The following is a 20469-nucleotide window of genomic DNA, read 5'->3' as shown; positions in this document are numbered from 1 at the left end:
AGGGCAAGTTGGAGGAGAGATGATCTGTGTGATTGGGCACATTGGTCAGTATCATTGCCTCCTAATTTATGTGATAGTTAAGTGATTATAGGAAACACAGGAAACACCCACCTACATTGCTCCAATGGGCTTCAGAACAGACGCTGGAAAGGGAGTCTGAGACCCCACCAGAGAGAGCCTCAAACACCAAGCTGGGAAGTTTGTTCTTGAAGTCCAGGAACCTGGGGGAGCCATTGAAAGGTTTCGAGCAAGGGTCAGTCCTAATCGACTATGCTTTAGAAAGATTAACCCAGAGGGATGAATTAATGTACATTGAATACAGGCCCATTAAGAAAAATATTAATCATTTGATTGATCATAAAGGAACATTGATCAAAACTGAGATTTATCTTTAAAGTGGCCAAGTATGCTTTTTATGTATATGGAATTGGTTTAACCCTCTAGACTGTGATCCTGCATTGTGACTAGCACAGTGGATGTTCTCAGTATTTGGTGCATCATAAATATTTGCTAAGGTTTTGTGTATTGATTTGCTGAGTCTCTACTATGTAAGAAATACTGCACTGACTCATTCAGTGTATAGTTAATGAGCACTTGATTAGGCCAAGCACATATGCCATGGAGGATGCCAAGAGAAATAAAGCAAATATTTAGCAAACAACACATTGATAGAGGTGGTAAAAATAATACCTAACATTTTTGAATGCTTAATCTAAGCCAGGCATAATGTGTATTCTTACATGCATAATTCTCAACAACCACAGGAAGCGGATGAGGAGCAGAGGCTCCGAGGCTGCAGAAACTTATCTGAGACCTCTCAGCTAGCAAACGCTAGGACTGGTACTTGAACTAATGTGACAAAGGCCATAATGTTCAAGGTCAGAGAAGCAAAAGAAGCCAGACGGCTTCTCAGAAGAGGTGGCATTTGAAGGGTTCAGTGGCATGACCTCTGCCTGAACCATGTAACAGACAAGGCCAAAGGAAAGGCACATGCACTTTTGAAGATGTTTCCATGCAAGGCAGCAGGGAGGATGGCATACAGTAGGCCCTCAGGAAATGGTCATTAGGTTGAACTGAATCCAGTGTGATGTGGGATAAGAAGTGTAAGAGTTCAGAGAAAAAAGAGTTCACTATGGGTTGGGTGATTCATTCATTCATTTAGCAAATAACTTCTGAGCAGGCTCTATATGCCAGGCTCTATGTATTGTGCTAGAGAGATGATTCTTACTAACTAGGAATCTATGCTCCAACTGGGGATTCAGATTAGAAATAGGATGATTATACTATTGTGTGACAAGTCCTAAGGGAGAAGGTGGGCAGGGCATCTAAGAATTTGGGGAGAGGGAGTTAGAGAAGCTTTCCTGGAAGACGTGAACATTCAGGAATTGGAGAGAGGATATGCAAAGCTGCAGAGCAAAAAAAAAAAAAATAATAATAATAATAAAAGATGCCTGTAGTGGAATGTAAGAAGTTCCATAGGCCTGGAGTGTGGATATGAGTATGTGTTGCATGGTGGAATGAGGCAAAACCAAGAAGATTGACAAGGGTTGCATGTGAATAGCGTGGTGCTAAGCTAGGAAATGTAAACTGTGTACCAAACCTCCACAGAGGCTGTGAAGGATTATGAGCAGGGAAGTGACAGGATTTGATTTGACTTTAAGATAACCACACTGGCTGCTGTGATGGCAACGGACCAGCAGGAATGCGATGAGAATCAACAAGGCTGGAACGGTGACCATTGTACTGATCCAGGGAAGGGAGAAGTGATAAGAAGAGGGGCTGAGTCAAGGCCAAGAGTGGAGAAGGAATGGTTCGGATGAGGGAACATGTGTTGGGCATCGAATGATAGATGACAATAAAAGAGGGAGGGGAAAGGGCCCATACTTCTATCAGAGTTCCAAGGAAGCTTTTGCTCAAACAAGTCTGAATTGTTAAGACTTACTGCACTCAAGATTCCACTCATTCTAAGTGAAGTATCCCAAGAATGGAAAAATAAACACCACATGTACTTACTGTCACATCTGTTTCACTGATCATCACCTAAGAGCACATTTAGAAATAACATTAATCGGGTATCGGGCAGATGGGGGTGGGGGAGGGGATGGGGTGGGGGAGAAGATGGGTGTATACATACATAATGAGTGCGATGCGCACCGTTTGGGGGATGGACACACTTGAAGCTCTGACTCAGGGTGGGGGGGGCAAAGGCAATATATGTAACCTAAACTTTTGTACCCCCATAATATGCTGAAATAAAAATAAATAAATAAAAAATAAAAATAATAGCAAAGATATGGGAAAAAAAAAAGATTCCATGGTTTATGCTGAAGTCATATCAGGAAAACCCATGAATGCCCTGCTGTGAGGTTTCTGGAAAGTTCTGCTGAACACTCCACATGGACATTGCGGAGCTGGAGTCTAATGTCAGGGATGTTCTTGGAAAGCAGGGTCACTTTGTGTGGCAGTCACTTCAAGACATAATTATACAACCTGAGGCCTCAGACACCTTCCCAAGCCCCTCTGGTGCTGCAGCGTCCTGCACCTTTCTCAAGTGTGTTCCTAGAAGTGACTTTCTGAATTACTTGTTTACTAAATGCGGGTAATACATTCTGGCCAATGTCATGTTCCACATTCATACTGTTAGTATTCACATTAGTCACGTTAGCGCTGGCTTTGTCTTTATGAACTCATATTTTTATGTTATTGATACAAGAATGTTCTTTTTAAAAATGAAAAAAAGAAAATAAAAGAGGGAGGGGATGCCATTCAATGCAAGAAGAGAGTCTGGGTGCGTGAATGATAGGAGATAGACCCTCATCTGGAAGGAGCTGAGATTTCAAGCACAGACACAGAAAAAAAAAAAAATGAGGATTCAAAGAGGAGGAAGAAGAGGGGGGAAGAAGGAAGAGAGAGGACAGGGAGGAGGAGGAATGATTAGAGACCAAGAAATGAGATGGACCATTTGAATGTGTAGATTTACAGGAGTCTCTCAAAACACACATCTCAGGTGGCCCCGTTGGAAGTTCAGGAAGAAGGTAGATGATGCCTCAAGTTAGCAGCCTTTGATCCCATCTCTCCTCCCTGGTCTAGCCTTCCATCTTGTAACAATCCATATCCTCTTCCCATCCGTCTTTCTCTTTTGGAAATTTGGAATGGGATAATGACCTCATTCATTTTTCACTAGAAAAACACCATATGCCATTGAATCTAAGATGCCAATCACTGTCAGACATACCACTGTTTTATGTATACTAAGAAAATAATACCCTGCCAATTAAACAAAGACACACCATCAATTATAAGAAGCATTCTAATTTCAGAGATATTAAAATCTGAAAAAAATCACACAACTTAAAATCTATGAGAGGGAATTAAAAAATGAAGTTCAAGAAAATGCCCCCATTACCACATCTACAATCTGTACCCTCCTCTGGTCACACACATTCTCCTTTCCTTCTCTTGACTAGGAATAGATGCTCCTATGGAAGGCCAATAATTCTAGCGATATGAAAAGATTCTATTCATTTTTGCCTGCTCCACTTACATCTAAAAATCACCCTTCCTTTACTTGCAGCATAAAATTTTCCCTCTCTACAGAATAATTCTCAATATCATACAAAAGTTTTGTTGCTTCTATGTTAAAGAAGAAGAAAAAAAAAATCACTTGACTCCGTATCACCTTATGCTATTGTGCCATTTACTGTAATACTCCTCTGTGGAGTTTGCTCTTGAATTTATTCTACGCAGGATTTCACCCCCATAATTCCACTGAAACATCCTTGTCAAGGTTACCAATGACTTGAGTGTTGCTGAACCCAATGTGCAGTTCTCAGTCCTCATCTTAATTATTCTCTCAGTCGCATTTGACACACTTACCACTATTTCTGTTTGGAGAAACATTCCTTATCTGACTTCCCAGATACTACCCCCTCTTGGCTCTCTTGCTACCTCCCCAGCCTCTCCATAGTTTCCTTTTCTGGTTTCTCATCACTGTCCTATCATTCCCAAACTTTTAATGTGCATTTTTCTATGGCTCAGTAACTGGATTCCTACTTTTCTCTGCCTACACTCTCCCCCAAGGTAATCTTGTTCAATCTCACATCATTATATAGCACATCTATCCTAATCTATATTTTTCAGTCCTCTCCTCTGACCTTCCAAATGGCCACTCAATATCTCCATCTGGATATCTAAAGACATGTCGAACTTAGGTTCAATTCCAACTAGGTTCAAACCCAATTAATTCCTCATGTCCCTCCCACAGTCTCCCTGTATCAATATGTGACAGTTACCACCTTGCAGTTGCTCAGGCAATACCTTGGGGTCATCCTTGACTTCTCTCTCTGACAAACACTTTCCAGTCCATTACCAAATAATGTCAGCAGTACCTTAAAAATATATCCATAAACTCAATCACCTCTTACCACCATCCTCGCTCCTATCATTTAAGCAACTATTTTCTCTCACCTGGATAAACACGACAGCCTCCTAACTGGGATCCTTGTAACAACTGTTCTTATCCTCTGTAATCTTTCCTACTCAAGAGCCATAGTGATCTACTTAAAATCTAAGTCAGCTCAAGTTACTTCTCTGCCCAAATTTGCAATGGTTTCTCATTGCATTCAGAGTCTTAAATCTTTTCCAAGTTTCTGGATGACCTGTTTCCTCACTGATTGGAAACTCTCTCTCTGACTGGAAAGAAAATGTATATCTTTGTTTATTTGTTTATTGTGTGCTCCCCCCACCCCTACACACTAATTATAAGCTCCAAAATGATTGAGTTAGCTTAGTTATGGCTGTATTTCTAGCTTAATAAAAAAAAAGGGGTGTCTGACATAGAGTTCATGCTCAATAAATATTGCTAAATAAATAAATGAGTGAGTATATGAAAGAATGAATTTCTGGATCACCCATAGATTTCAGCAAAACAGTCTCTCTGCGTCCCTTTCTACATCAGCAAGCTACTGAGGCAGAGTTTTGCTGTCTGTATATTTCACCATATGGATACTAGATTAAATTACATGACAATGTCAGTAAAACACTCAATGCGCTTCTTGGAAAGAGAAGTATAAAAATAAGAAGTTATCATTATGCCATTAGTGTTATTACTACTAGTTCAGCTGTTGCTGCTATGACTACTAATAGCCTCTGATCATTTTCATGATCGTTCCTTTCTCATTTCTAATCTCTTTCTCCAATCCTCTTCTTTCCTTTTTCTATTCCATTCTACCGTTGCCTTGTTTTGATGAACATTTTATGGAACACCTTCACAAGGTGAAGGTCATTAGAGTGCCACTCATATTGTTCTCAGTCTACCAAAATAAACCTCTGGAGAATCTCCCCTTCCAGTCTCAATCAAAGGGATGAGAGGAGGAATAGAGGAATATAGAACAACACCTTTTCAAGGAGGAGGAGCTTGAAGGAAGGCTGTCTGAGTTAAAATTCCAGCTCAACCTCTTATTAAGTAACCTCTCTAAGACCCAGTTTCCTCACTTGCAAAAAATGAGAGTTATTTACGCCTTCCTCATAGGAATCACGTTGAGTATTAAAAATAGAATAATGCAATTATATAATAAAAATAAGTTAAAAATAAAAACATATATATAAAAGCAAACATTAATCTAATAAAAATAAATTAGTACAATCCCTGGCACATAGGGAAGCACTGAATGAACAATATCTACCATTATTTCTGATTCCTCCACCCTTAGTCCATGCAGCCTGTCCTCTAGCTGGGCTGGACCACCTCCCACTTTTCCACAGCTCTATGTTTTATTCATTTTCTGTCTTTGCAGAGGATGTCAAAATGAAACACATATTAAATAAAACTCTAATAGATGCATGTTGTACATACAGAAATGCATACATACAAATAATGGCTGTACAGCTCTATACATTTTCACAAAGCAAACATACCCATGTGCGGTCACCCAGATTAAGAAACAGAATAATACCACCAGAAATCTCTTTCATCTCCCTTCAGTCGCCAGCCCATTTCTCTCCCCAAACCTTAATGCTCTCTGGACTTCTAAAAACATGTATTTGTTTTTACTGTTTTTGACCTGTCTAGGAATGGAGTCATATGGCATGTACTATCTGGTGTCTGGCTTCTCTCCCTCAGTGTTATGTTTGTGTGATTCTTCCATATTGTTGCATGAAATAGTAGATATTCTTTCTCATCTCTGTATAACAGCTTATCATATGAATGTATAATAATTTATTTATCAATTTTCTTATTGATGGACATATGGGTTGTTTCCAGGTTAGGGTTATTTTTAATAAAGCTGTTGTGAACATTCATGTCTTTTGATGAACCGAGGGCACAATTCTGTTGGGCATATCCCTAGGAATTAGAAGTGATGGGTCATAGGCCCAGGGCATATGCAGTCTTTTGTAGATACTGCCAAGAGTTCTCCAAAGTGATGATACTAATTTGTGCTCCTATAAGCATGTGTGTAAATTCCAACTGCCTCAGATTGTCACTCCTTGATACTGACAGTCTTTTTCATTTGAGCCACACTGATTGCTATGTTATGACATTAAATTGTGGTTTTAATTTACATTTTTCTACAGACTAGAAAAGTTGAACACTTTTTTAAGTGTTTATTTGCCATTTTGATACTCTTGTTTGTGAAGTGCCTGTTTATGTCTTTTATCTATTTTCTTTTCTTAACAGATTGGCTTTTTCTTATTGATTTTAGGATTTAAAAATATGTGTAGTCTACATAGGAGTTTTCTATCAGGCACATGTATTACAAATATTTTCCTCCACTCTGTGGCCTCCGTTTTTATTCTATTAATAGTATATTTTGATATAGCTAAATTTTAATGTAGTACAATTTACAAGTCGTCCTCTTTACATACTTAGTGCTTTTTGTATCCTACTGAATAAATATAGGCCTACCCCAAAGTCATGAGATATTCTGCTGTCTTACATAAGAAGCTCGTTTGTTCTACCTTCCACCAGGAGAACATTATTCTTCCTCAGATATCTTTTGCTTGTGCCTATGACTCCTCCACCTGAACAAACAGAATGAATCACTCCCTTTTCTGTATCCCCATAATGCTATGTATTACTTTTATTATCTCTATTAGGTTATATATTACCTTGAAGAGTAGGTATTTGCCTGTCTATCTTTTCTGTCTTATATTCAAACCCCATTCATCCCATTATCTAAATTATTCATGGTCTTTTTGCGAAATTCTGGTCATAATGCCTCATAAGTAACTGTAGAATTGGTCAATTTCTTTCCACCCCTACTGGTACCTCCATGGTCTAAATCAGTGACATTCCATCTTGAGTTCTGCAGGAGCCCACAAGTGTCACCACCCTCCAATCTACCTTCTTTAATTAACTGCCCACACAAGAGCCAGAGTCATCATCCAAAATATCAGACTCTTCATGCTATTTCCTTTTTAAAAACATCTCCGTGGTATCCATTGCTCTCAAATTAATGTTCAACTCATTAATGTGCTGCAGAGACCATCTAGGATTTGAAGGATTAACTTGTCTTTCTCACCATTGATGTCTCTGCTTTAATCTCATAAGACTTTTTTTCATTTCCTCAAATGCCCCTTGATAAAGATTCTTCTGTCTGCCTTTGTATCCAAGGCCCTGCCCTCCTATTCACCCCTCAGGTCTCGTCCTATGGATCTTATTTACAGAAAACTTTCCCAACTCCCTAGTAGCTTAAGACCCCATACTATCTGACACCACATAACCCTCATAATTTTCTTCATTAAAATTCATTACACTTATTGTTTCTTTCAAGCTCATCTTCTCCAATAGAGTATACATTTCCTTGAGGAAAAAATCATGCCTGCCTTGTTCACTACTTTATTTTATTTTTTGCCTAGCTCATTATCAACATGAATTCTTAAAAAAAAAAGTTTGTTGAATTGAACTGATTTGTGGTTACGTGCCCAGGGTCTAGTGTGGGCTTTGGCATGTAGTCTCAATAAAAGATCTAATGATTCATCATTTTCATAAAATCCTAGAATCAGTATTGGGAAGAACTTAAAATCACCTACTTTAATCATCCAACTTAAATGAATGGTGCTTAAATAGTCTCTATAACATTTCTACCAAACATCATATACTTATTATTGTCTGATAACAGGGAGTCACTACACCCTTCAACAGGTCATTCCAGGTTTGGGCATAAATGTTCATTAGAAAGAGCTGCTTTATACTTAGTTCAAAGCTGGGATCTTTGTAATTTTCGCCCTTTCACTAGATTGAGCTTGGCCCATTTTATCCATATTAATGAAATTGATTCTCTTTCCTGGAAGACAGCCCTTTAGGTATCTGAAGACAAGTCCTTTTTGCTCCAAGTTAACCTTCTTTCAGTATTTATCATAGGACTTGCTCCTCCAGACACACTGCAGTTTCTCAATGTCCCTCTTGTAGTGTGATGCTCAGGTGTAGACCCAATCCTCCAGGTGTGCTCTGACCCTTCTGCAGGGTTACAACTTCCTTTTTATGAATAGCATGCCTCTAATAATATAACCAATAGCATATCTGGGCTTGCGAGAGCAGAAGTCTTATACAGTAGTTGTTTTTCTTTTTAAATCATTTGAATACAATTTATTCCAGTTATTTAAATTTTAACAGATTTATTGATGTGTGATTAACATAAAATGAACTGTAATATTTGAAATGTACAATCTGATTAGTTTGACATGTGTGTATACCTGTGAAACTATCACATCACCAGATAAAAGTAGTTGTTCTTTGAGAAAAGGAATTCAAAATTAGATATGAAAGTAAATGTGTCTTTAGAACGAGAAAAGGTGGGGACTTGGAAGATGCTGGATCCCTGGACCTCAAGCTTCATTGGCTTCAGGGTAAATCAGCATCTAAATGATCCTAAGATCTCAATAAGTTCCTTGGTGGTAACATCTCATTAATTCCTTGTAAGTATATTCCAATTATAGCTCACAGGTCTTTCCACCCTCAACATGCACAGCGGGGTAATCAAACACAGACTGGAGCCAACTGCCTGGATTCTAATCCCGGCTCTCACTTCACAGGGCGCTGTAGGTATCACATGAACTCAGACACTGGAAGTCCTGGCACACCCAAGGAAGATCTGCCTTTCTTACCTACTTTCTTACCAGGCACTAGCAAACCCTTCTGTCTACTCTTTTCTCTACTAAAGGGAGTAGGGTCATTTTCCATGTATTTGAGATTTTGGTGTGTTGTGTTTTGTTTTAACAGTAAACCGCTTTCTTGGCCTGAATTTCCCTGAGGGATTTTCATTCACTGCTCCCAAGTGACACTACCAAGCCCTCCGTGCACCGTTTTCTGATCACCTTCTATAACAGGAGCATGAATCAAAGAGTTGCCAAGGAACCAGAATATAAAAGTCATATTAGGCCCTGCTTAGCTCTACCTGCCAATCTCAGCCCAACTTCCTCCCACTGACATTCAGAATCACCTTCACCATATACGTTTCTAGAAGTCACATTTTAAGTCTGCTCAAAGTTAAAGCATGTCATTTTTTTTCTGACCGTAAAGTTAATACATGATCATTGTAGAAAAGTTAGAAAAGAAACTAGAAGCCTAAAATAAATCATCTATAACCTAATCAACCAGAGGTAAGCTCTTTGAACATCTTGGCATATTTCCTTGCTGTATTAATTTGACTCATCTTTTTATATTGTTAAGATCATGTCATACATTCGATCAGAACATTTCTGTTTATTAACATATCAAATCATTTTCACATATTCTTGGAAATTCTTTATAAACATTTCAGTACCAGCTTAACACTATGTTGTATAGATGCAACATAATTCACTTAGTCTTCTCATGTGGGAATTTGAGATCTTAATTTTTCAGATATTATAAATTATATTTTTAGAACAGTACGATATATACCTAAAGCCTTGTCAATTTTTTCCCTGCAATCTTGTCTCCTCTTTATGATGTGAATTAATAGAGTGAGATTACTATTTTATAGGGTATATTTTCTTTAAGTTAATGGCCCAGCCACACATATGGAGCATCTAATATGAACTTGACATATAACAGACATCAAACAAATGGAAATATTTATAAATATCCACAAATTAATCCCTATAATGGTTGCATTCTCACTAGACATGTCGGAGGATATCTTTCTCTCTACACCCCAGCCAGCATTGAGCATTGTCATTTGTAACCTCTGTGAAAGTGCATGTGTATGTGTGTGGATGTGTGTGTGTGTGGATGTATATCTTTAAGACTATGAATGATTAGCAAATAAGGGAGAAGAAAAATTACAGAGAATCAAAAATTCTATAAAATGTCCCATATTTGAGGGTATTTAAATAACACCTGCCAAAACAAATTGAAAATCAAAAGCAATAATGCAGAAAATTCAGATGATATGATATGAAACTTTAATATATATTAGGTCTGGGGCATCTATAAATAATACCATTTAGATATTTTCTTCAGAATAATCAGATAAAGCTCATATTTCCTTTCTATCTGAGAACTAATGAGTGATCATGATTTTAATGTCCTGTATATGTTAAGATTTTTTATATATATATATATACATATATATATATCTCCCAAAACCTAATGGTTGTATTTCCATATTGGTAGTTTTCACAGGATTTTCTATGCTTCATCTTCCTCGTTCTCTTTTTACACTGTCCCTCCTGATCCTCTCCTCCCATATCCCATCCGTGCTGCCTCCCCTGACTCGGGCCCCACCTTTTTCACGACCTTCCTACCTTGAAGGTGCAGTTTGCTCTCCGTGCTTTGCAGAAGGACGGAACTCACAGAGTCCAGATTGTCGTAGCTGTTACAGCCCAGAGGCCCAGTGCGTGTCTCTGTGACCTGGAGTGGACATCAAACAGGACAAGTGAAACAGGTGTCCTTGTCTAGGATAGACCCAGAATACCCCCAGCAGAGCAAAGCCAGCAGAAAAACTCTTCTAGTCCCAGTCAATGACCGCTTCCTGAGCCCCTGTTCTATGTCTGGGACCGTGCTCAGCTGTCACTGAGTAGACTAGCATGGTGGCCAAGCACCCAGACTGGATGCCTGGGTTCTATCCCCGGTTCTCATTTCACAAGGCTGCTATAAGTAATGTGTGAACTAATGAGTTGAGACAGTATATTGCAAAAGCATGCGCTTTGGAACCAGAAAAGTCAGTGTTAAATCCGGGCCGGGCCATTTATTTACTGTGTGACCTAAAACAGTCATTGAATTTCTCTAAGCTTCTGCAAACCAAAGCCAGTAAATCTCTTCCAGGGAGGTTGTGAGACCAGATATGATGGTTCTAAATACCCAGCACATGGCATGTGTTCAGTAATGAACAAAACATCTCTATAAATTGTAATGAGCACATATGCACTATTGTTAGACAAGAACAATAAAATTATCCCCATTTTCTAAAAGAAGTTTCAGCGACAAATGTAATCAGTACCACCACCAGAGACAACACCCCAATCCTATGGCTGCATATTCCTAAAACATCATCTTAGAAGACCCAGGCTGGTGGATAACAGGAGAACAGCTATTCAAAAGATAACCTTGAAATAAGAATGGTTTAGTACGAAAAGAAGCCCCTTCGTAAAAAGAAGCCCCTTCGTTTCTTTAGCCTTTGCTTCCCATTATGAAGGGTTGTTTTGATGTTTGCACCCAACTATAAACACACAGAATCCATTGTAGGGAATGATGACTTGAGAAACAGCCACACCCACCTTCTCTGTCCTTTTCCTGCCGTGAAACCTTGGAGCAGTAACTTTCCTTTTCTAAGCCTCAACTTCCCCATCTATAAAATGTTCGTAATGTTCTTAGCCACCTCAACAGGTTAAGAGATCAAATTTTTGAAGTGTTCAGCACTTAGGGCACAGTAAATAAATGGATAATAATTAGCTTTGGTTTCATTTTACAAATAATTTACTTTTATATACAGAATAATATTATGGTTATTATTGAGTGAGAAATAAACTACCAATTTATTTTACCACAGGTACCCACAGTGGGAATGAGGGGAAGTGAGCAAAGCTCCGCCTGGGTCCGTGCTGGCCTCTAACAAATCCAGTAGCGAGACAAGGTCCAGCCCGCTGGGTCTTGCACTAGTGGCACAAATGGCAGGAAAAACCCTGGGGCCAAATTGAGTGCGGAAGACAGTGCCTACCGTGAGAACAGTTTCTTGAGTGGCCTCTGTGCGATTTCTTTGAGAAATTCCTCCTACAGAGGCAGACTGCACTTCCAGGATGCACAAAAGAGGATTATCTTCTGACAGACCTTCAATATCTCAATTCCGCCTCCCGTCCAGGGAGGAGAGAACCATTTGGCGATAATGAAAACCAGGCCTTCGCGGCACTCCGCCTCCGATGGCTTCATAAAGATCCATCTCTCTGCGCTGAGTTCCCTAACAACATAATCCCCCCAATATCGGCGATTGTCCTTGGATAAACTGGCCCTTTGTTTGTCGATTTGATTTATTTCTCTCCTTACCGCTTCCCTCCTCAGTAACTCTCTCCCTCCCATACTCTTCTCTCTCCTTGGTCAATTTCTGACTCATCCGTCTCAGTCTCTCCCAACGTTACCCCCACCCCTTTGCCCTGCAGATATCGCAGAAGGTCTTAACATAAGGCTAAGTCCTCATTTGATTCAGAAGAAATCAGGGTGAAGACTAAGAAGGAAAATGCAGGCATACTCTGGTTTAAGAAAAGTTGAGATGGAAAAATCTGCACTGAAACCCTCAGAAGGAACCTTTTCTATCAAGAATGTCCTCCCCCCTTCTTTTAAAATGGAATCTTTTCAAAGTTCCTGTGCTCTAAGGCAATGAATTGAAAAGTCCAGAGCTGCTTTATTCAATGGGACTATTTAACTGTAAATTAACTGAAATTAAATAAACTTACAAATTTAGCTCCCTGGTAGCCACATTTCAAGTGTTCAATAACCCCACGTGACTAGTGGCTACTGTCTTGGCCAGCACAGATGTAGGGCATTTCCATCACCCTGGCAGGTTCTATCGAGCCATGCTTGTGTAGACAAGTGTGGATCAGCAAACATCAGAGTGCCTGCTTTGGTAAATAAAGTTTTACTGGAACACAGCCATGCCCTTTTGTTTACATATTGACTATGGCTGCTTTTAGGCTACAACAGCAGAATGAAGTGGTAGCAACACAGGCCATAAGGCCTGTAAAATGTGAATCACCTGGCCCTTTACAGAAAACATTTGCTGACCTTTGGTCTAGAGAGCAGAGTTCTAGTCCCTGTCAAGGTATTCTCTAACCCTTTCCCTGTGTAACCCTGAGAAAAAGGCTTTCAACGTGAGATCTCAGTTTTCCCATCTGTAAAATGGGAGGCGAGGAGGAAGGACTAAAAAAACACAGGTGTTTAAAATATCGCTGAGCTGGGCATCCGTAATCTGACTCTTGCTAGCCCCGAGACCTCAAGGAAATCATTTACCCCTTTGTAGCCTCAGTTTTTTTTACCCGGAAAGGGGGTGTGATCATTAACCTTACAGGACAACTATAAGAGTGAATGAGAGGACTGTTGATAATTTTGCCACAACTGTAGCCAGGGTGCTCTGGTAAGTCAGTGTATGTGGCCATCCTAATACCAGTGCTGGTGATGTTACCAGGCACGTGACAACATCAGTCAGAGCAGTTGGCAGAGGGCACTGAGCTACACGGGTATGAAACCAGGAATTGTCTACGACCTTCCGCTCTCTGAAGGTCTGTACTGCAGTGCAGACACCAAACTGAGAACCCACCACCCCAATCCACCCCCGAGCTGTACCTTGATTGCTCCAGTTGATATCTGGATCTCATGCAGCCTCCTCATGGTGCCATCACGGTCGACAAAGTAGGACGATGCCAGCTGGTGCAGAGCTTCCACACTTTGAGTGGCGTTCCCTGACTTCCTGTCCAGGCGACTTTTGTCCATATACATGGTCAAAGCCTCCTCCCCTGCGTGGGAAAGAAACGGTGATAAGAAAGCCTGGTGTGGGAGGCAGGGCAGTGGGGCCTGGATGCTGAAAGCAGGCTTGAATCTCCTCCAATTAATTTTGCCCAAATTTCCTTCTGCTTCTGAAAATCAAATGAAAAAGAAACTGTCCGAAGGTGGCTACAAACACGGAGCTCTATCAGGACGAGGGTCATTTAAAAAACCCTCAGTGACTGAGTCCAAGCCCTACGAACCCACTTCATGCTTCTCACTAGCATCATCTGACAACACAACCCACTTCCCCTCTTCTGAGAAAGTTCAGCCTCGTCTGTGAAGTGATGACTTCGGCATAGATACTCCCTTCTCATTCTTCTCTCCTCCTCCTCTGTTTGCTCATCATCATCCAGTTCTTCCTTTTCCTCTGCCCTACGCTTTCCTCGGCTCTTCCCACATTTCTTCCCCAGATCCTTTTTATCCTCCCCCCCACTCATTTCCAGACGGATGGGTGGATGGATAGATAGACAGATAAACAGGTAGATATTTGGACAGATGAACAGAAGAATGATAGATGTGGTTATATAGATATAGACATAGATATAAATATACAAATTTATTGATTTTCCTCCATGATGTTTTTTTTTAGAAATGCATACGTAGATTACTAAAACTACTAAGCTAAGATGACTTTTACTTTGAGGAATGAAATGTTTCACCAGAACTGCAGAAACAAAGCTGAAGAAATGCCCACTGAATAGACCTGACTGTCGTACTCCTGGCTCCACTCGCTGCCAACCTTGTGCATTAGGGCAATTTCTTAATTTCTCTATACCTCAGTTTATTCATTAGCAAAATTAAGAGAAAACGAGCATCTAATCCAATGAATTACTAAAAAGAATAGATTAGTTAATATGTGTGACATCTTCAGTACAGTGTCTGGTTCGTTGTAGCACTCAGAAATGCCTGGAGTAGCAGTTACAGGCGCAGACTCTGAGCTAGACCGCTTTGACCTGGGCCACCTGTGTTAACCTCTCTACGACTCAGTTTCTTCATGTGTAAAACGGGGATACTGACTGCACTTACATCATAGGGTTGTCATAGCTTTAGATTAGTTAATTCCATAGGGTACTCGAACCCTGCCTGGCACCTACTGAGCACTGTGGGAAGTGTTAGCTGACATTATTTGATTATTGAAAATTATCAATTGTATGATATTTATCCTTACGGCTAGTCAATTTAGTACAAAAGGATATTTAGAGAACAAAAAGGATGGGTGCTTTCTGAGAACCAAAGCCTGTTATCTAGGACAATCGAAATGTCTTTAGAATGCTGATGACTTTTTGAGTTGAAGAGAAAACACAATTTACTTTCAGAAGGAATTCCATTCTGTCCCTTACCTAAATGTCTGTTTTTTAAAATTCCATCCAGCTTTCTAGGCCCAATTCTAATGTCACTTCCTCTTACTACCCACCTCCCACCCCCATCCCTCCCGGTGTGTGAAATACTCCTATACAGTCTTGAGAACCTGCTCGGGCATCATGTCCCTGGTGAGTTTTCTCCAGCCACACCCTCACCTCGGAGAGAAGTGACACCTCCCTTTTGCCATTCTCCAGCCTGCCTGTTCAGTTTAGCTCAGCAGACACTGAACACTGCTTGTGTGCTGAGCACTTGGACAGGCATGGGGGTGACAAACGAACAAGACACTGAGACATGCTATAAGTATAAGCCACATACCAGACTTCTACGTTTAGTGTAAAAAATATAAAATCTCTCATTAATAGCCTGCTCTATTGATTACATGTTGAAATGCCAACATTTTGGATATATTACGTTAAATAAGACATATTGTTAAATTGATTCCCCCCTTTTCCTTTTCCATTCTAAGAAAATTTAAAATGGATGTGTGGCTCATACTACTGGCTGGTGCTGGTGTGGGGACATAGAGTCACAGAAGATCACTTCAATATACCAGGGGACTAGCCAATAGAGGGATGCACAGAGGGGAACACAGCCCAGAGGAATGTGCCTGTGTCCCTGCAGATAATGTGGGCCACAGGCGTGGGTGACCTGGCCCCTCCCACTGTATCCCTTGCTGCTCTCTGGGTTTGCTCTACCCTGTACAACTGTGCCCCATTTCTCTCATTGTTGGGACTCTATTTTTATGTTTTCCTCCTGGCTAACTCCTATTCATCCCTCAGATATCACCTAAGTCATCACCTCCTCTGAGAAGACTTCTCTCAACCCCTCATTCCTTACCTGAACTAGATTAATGACTCTAACTGTGTGCTCTCTCATAGACCCCCTTTTCTCCAATGCACCACATGCCTGGACTTGAGCTGAGTTCAGAGCCAGACACTCATGTTTGCACTTTCCCATGAAGGCTTCATTGTCATGCAGTAAGATGATCTTCTATCCTTTGGACCCCAAAGCAACCCCAGTAGACGTTGGCTTTAAAATGGCTTAATATTCAACTGGACTTTGAATTTGGGGGGGGGCAGTGGACCATGGGGAGGGGAAAAAGGACTTTATCCAATCCATCTTTCTAACATTCCAAGGCTTCCTCTGGTGTCTGATGAAGAGTGGGTGTTCAGTTACCATTTGATGGATAAATGGATGGACAGATGGATGGGTGGGTAGATGATTGAATGAGTAGACAAATAGAGGGCAGGTGGAGAGGTAAATGATTAAATAAGTAAGCATGCCAAGACTTAGAGCCATGAGGCAAAGGAAATAAACATTCCAGTGTCAGCTCAGGCTCTCTAAGGGGCCTGTGAGAGAGAAGGTGAAATAAGCCCAGTTCCCTCTGGACAGAAAACTGGCAGAAGCAAACCTTAGATCAAGAGGGGTTAATGGGCTTCTTACTGCATTATTAAGACTTAATTTCTTGTTTATTAAGAGAATGTGCTGTTTAGAGTGGCTTTCCCACTTGGGCATTCCTGCAAATTGCCTTTTCACCCCATATTGGCCATTCCACAGTCTTCCTGGCCTCCAGGGGACTTTCCCTCACTCTTTTCAGCACCTTCTCTTGCAGAGGAACAAGCTGTGACTCGCACACACAGGGGATGGAGGATGAGGTGGGAGCTGATCGTTTCACCTCTTGAATCAATAGGAGACCTTGCTCCCAGATTAGGGATGGGGACGTCTGGACTTCAGGCCACTGGACAGACCCTGTGGTTTTATTCTCAGCCTTCCTCTTACTCAAGTGGAGATCTCCCATGATGTGGAGTGGGAAATGATAAATACACACACAAACATACACATATGAACAAAAAATATGAGCCCTCATGTATAAGAAGATATCCACGTATACACCCATATCCACATGCATATGCAAGCTCACATATACATATATACGTACACACTGCAACCATAAATGTGCACGTAATACACATCTGTGCAATGCACATGTATGTATGTGCATATGTAGATTAAACATCAAAGTATAGGTAGGCATTTGTGCACATCTGTCTATACAGGTAGGCACACATTTCCATGCACACATAATCATACATGCAAGCTTAATCATACATGTCACATAGGCACCACCCTCAAAGGTGTTTCCTTCTGCCAAAAATATGATCACCAGGAAGACTAAGGAAAATTTCTACCCATTTCCCCATGTGTCCTTCCAGGTGCAGAATTCTTCCCTTCACTACCCTCCACAAGAAGATCATTTATGCTATGTATTTTATGAGTTTAATAGATTTCACCAAAAACTGGGGTTCCCATGGAAATGTATTAGCTGTTGGCCTCCCATCAGCTCCACGTCCTCATCCCCACTCCTTTTCCTTCCTGTTCCTTCTCCCTGTGGAGCCAAACAAATGCACTTATTTGTCCCATGGAAGACAGTTGAACAATCATCTTTTGTTGTTTGATTATGCCCTTGTGAACTGACACCTCAAAGAGTTTATGAGGGCATTCCTTGTCAATGAATGTAGCCTACTTAGAGAAAAATACAGTGAATAACATTTTCTGCACCTCCTTGTATATAGATGGAGAAACTGATAACCCAGACAGGAAAGTGAATTTCTCAATGTCTCCCACTCATCCAGTGAGCAACAGGGTTGGGCTTTAATTCTGGGTCCCTAAATTCCTTACCTTCATTAAATAACAACAACAATAATAATAATAATAATAACAATAGCAACAGCAATAATTTGCTAGGTGCCAGACAATGCGATAGGCACTTTGAATGTATTGCTTTATTTAATCCTCAAAATATGCAGGAAGGAAGTACTATTACTGTGACTACTTATAAAAGGGGAAACTGAGGCTTAGAGGATTAAGTTACTAGAAGGGTGACACTAAGCTGGTGAAGGACCAGCAGGCAGGACTGGGAGGCAGGTAACCAAACTCCAGAACCTGCCCTTTCATCCTCTAAAACTGCCCACTTTCCTTCTCTCACATTGCAGAGGAAGTCATTAAGCAATGTTTTTCCATCTATGAATGAGTGAAATGGCAATGCGAGAAGGACCTCAGGCAGAGTGCAGTGGCTCACACCTGTAATCCTAGCACTTTTGGAAGCTGAGGAGGGAGGATTTCTTGAGGCCAGGAGTTTGAGATCAGCCTGGGCAACAGCAAGACCCTGGTTCTACAAAAAATTTTAAAAATCATTTGGACACGGTGGTGCACAATGGTAGTCCCAGCTACTCGGGAGGCTAAGGCAGGAGGATCTCTTGAGCTCAGGAGTTAGAGGTTGCAGTGAGCTATGATGATGCCACTGCATTCTAGCCCAGGTGACAGAGTGAGGCTGTCCAAAAAAAAAAGAAAGAAAGAAAGGAAAGAAAGGAAAGGAAAGGAAAGGAAAGGAAAGGAAAGGAAAGGAAAGGAAAGGAAAGGAAAGGAAAGGAAAGGAAAGGAAAGGAAAGGAAAGGAAAGGAAAGAAAGAAAGAAAGAAAGAAAGAAAGAAAGAAAGAAAGAAAGAAAGAAAGAAAGAAAGAAAGAAAGAAAGAAAGAAAGAAAGAAAGAAAGAAAGAAAGAAAGACCTTACGCAGTTTCTGGCTCACAGTGTTCAATCAACAGCAAACCTCTTCCCCTTCCCTCTCTCTGCTCGTCCGCACCAAGGGCTGGGGGAGCATTTAGGGACTGCTGTCCAACACCGGATCTCAATCTAAAGCTTTGCATATTTTAAAATGTTGTGTTGTAAAAACAGGAGAGAAACAAGGCTCTGTGAATAATTCACCATCTCGCCTTGGAGAAATTAAAAATATATTTCATTGAGGAAGAAAGGTCTTTGTTACTTGGGATTTCCAGGGACTCAGACCAGAGCACAGCTTTAATGGAAGAATTGAATTGGTCTCAAGAACTTTTTTTTCCAAGTGAATTGGGAGGTGGGAGATATTCAGCGGAAAGGGTACAGGTTAATGCTACATTCAATGCAGAAAGGAATTTATTTTCACTTTATAATAGAATAGAATTTATGCTAGTGATTTAACATCCAAAGTCCTACTTAATATCTGACTAGCAACAGACCACACATATGTGCTGGTTGGTTGACTGTTGGAGTGGGTGGGTGGGTTGGTAAAAGAGACTGATGTTGGATCAAAAATGTAATGCAGGCTGTGTAGAAAGAAAATGCTAAGTTAAAAACCTAGTTTTGCAGCATACTAACTATACCTCTTCTGGGTCTCAGCTTCCTTATCTATAAAGTGGAGGTAACGGGGCCTAACTAGTGCTTTTGAGGACTAAAGATAATGTACAATGCCTGTTATGTGGCAAATACTTATTAAGTAGTGGCTAATATTATTGTAAGAGTGAATGAATTTGCCCAACCAATCTCCCCACCCATATTCCCATTATCAAATTACTAATCTTGTCTTCCTTAAATTGTACACCGGATGCTCAGCCTAGAAAGCTCCACCACCTTCCCTTACCTAACCAGCTCCTGTCAAGCTAAACTGTCACTTCCTTCATGAAGTCTGTACTCACCACTCCAGTTTGTGGTGCTCAACCCTCCTCTGAAGGAGAAGATCCCCTGTTATAATCATACCTCAGTCCGCCCTGCCTCTGACGAGACACCAATCTCTTTTTGCTGGCATGGACCGTATCTACTGCACCTAGCAGCTTTATAAGCAAGTGCACACGGTGCTCTACCACCAAAAGGTCTTTCTCAAAGTTCAGTAGCCCCAGTCACTGCGGCAGAAAACTGATGCCAAAGGGATTCCTCATAATATCAAATGATGCATGAAGACAAGACCCAGAAGCACCTAATGCTCTACTCTGTACCATCTTCCATTCATTGCCTTTGCATTTATTCCTACCCTTTATCTAACCCTCTCATCCTCACTCTCTCAAAAACTGATTGCACCTGATGGGGAGAGATGGGTAAGGTTGAGCAGGGTGGAGCAATTAGTCTGCTTTCCTATTAACCTACTCGATGTGCATATGAGACACACACCATAGCCCATTTGTAAAATGATAACCTAAAGTGATCAGCCCTTAAAGTAGACTTAAACAAACAAAGAAGATGCCCTAAACAATATCTGAAATTTAACTATTTTCCCAGATCAGACCACATTCCAGAGGAACTAAGATAATTATCAGAGTAAGCATTTCTAACGAACTACGCC

At 40.6% G+C, this 20469-nt stretch overlaps 1 protein-coding gene across 1 annotated transcript in view; it reads right to left on the bottom strand.

Moving 5' to 3' along the window:
• The window catches only part of BRINP1 (BMP/retinoic acid inducible neural specific 1), a 127371-nt gene that overhangs the window by 51061 nt on the left and 55841 nt on the right, over positions 1-20469 (bottom strand). The window contains exons 3-4 of the mRNA XM_045562090.1: positions 13757-13926; positions 10729-10834 (exon numbers count right to left, since the gene is read on the bottom strand). Coding sequence (XP_045418046.1) covers positions 10729-10834; positions 13757-13926 — 276 coding nt within the window. The remainder of the gene's footprint in view (positions 1-10728; positions 10835-13756; positions 13927-20469) is intronic.

The sequence above is a fragment of the Lemur catta genome, chromosome 10, assembly GCF_020740605.2.
Source record: "Lemur catta isolate mLemCat1 chromosome 10, mLemCat1.pri, whole genome shotgun sequence".
Classification (NCBI taxonomy): Eukaryota; Metazoa; Chordata; class Mammalia; order Primates; family Lemuridae; genus Lemur; species Lemur catta.
Note: the sequence above shows the minus strand (reverse complement) of the source record. Positions and strands in the feature narration are given on the sequence as shown.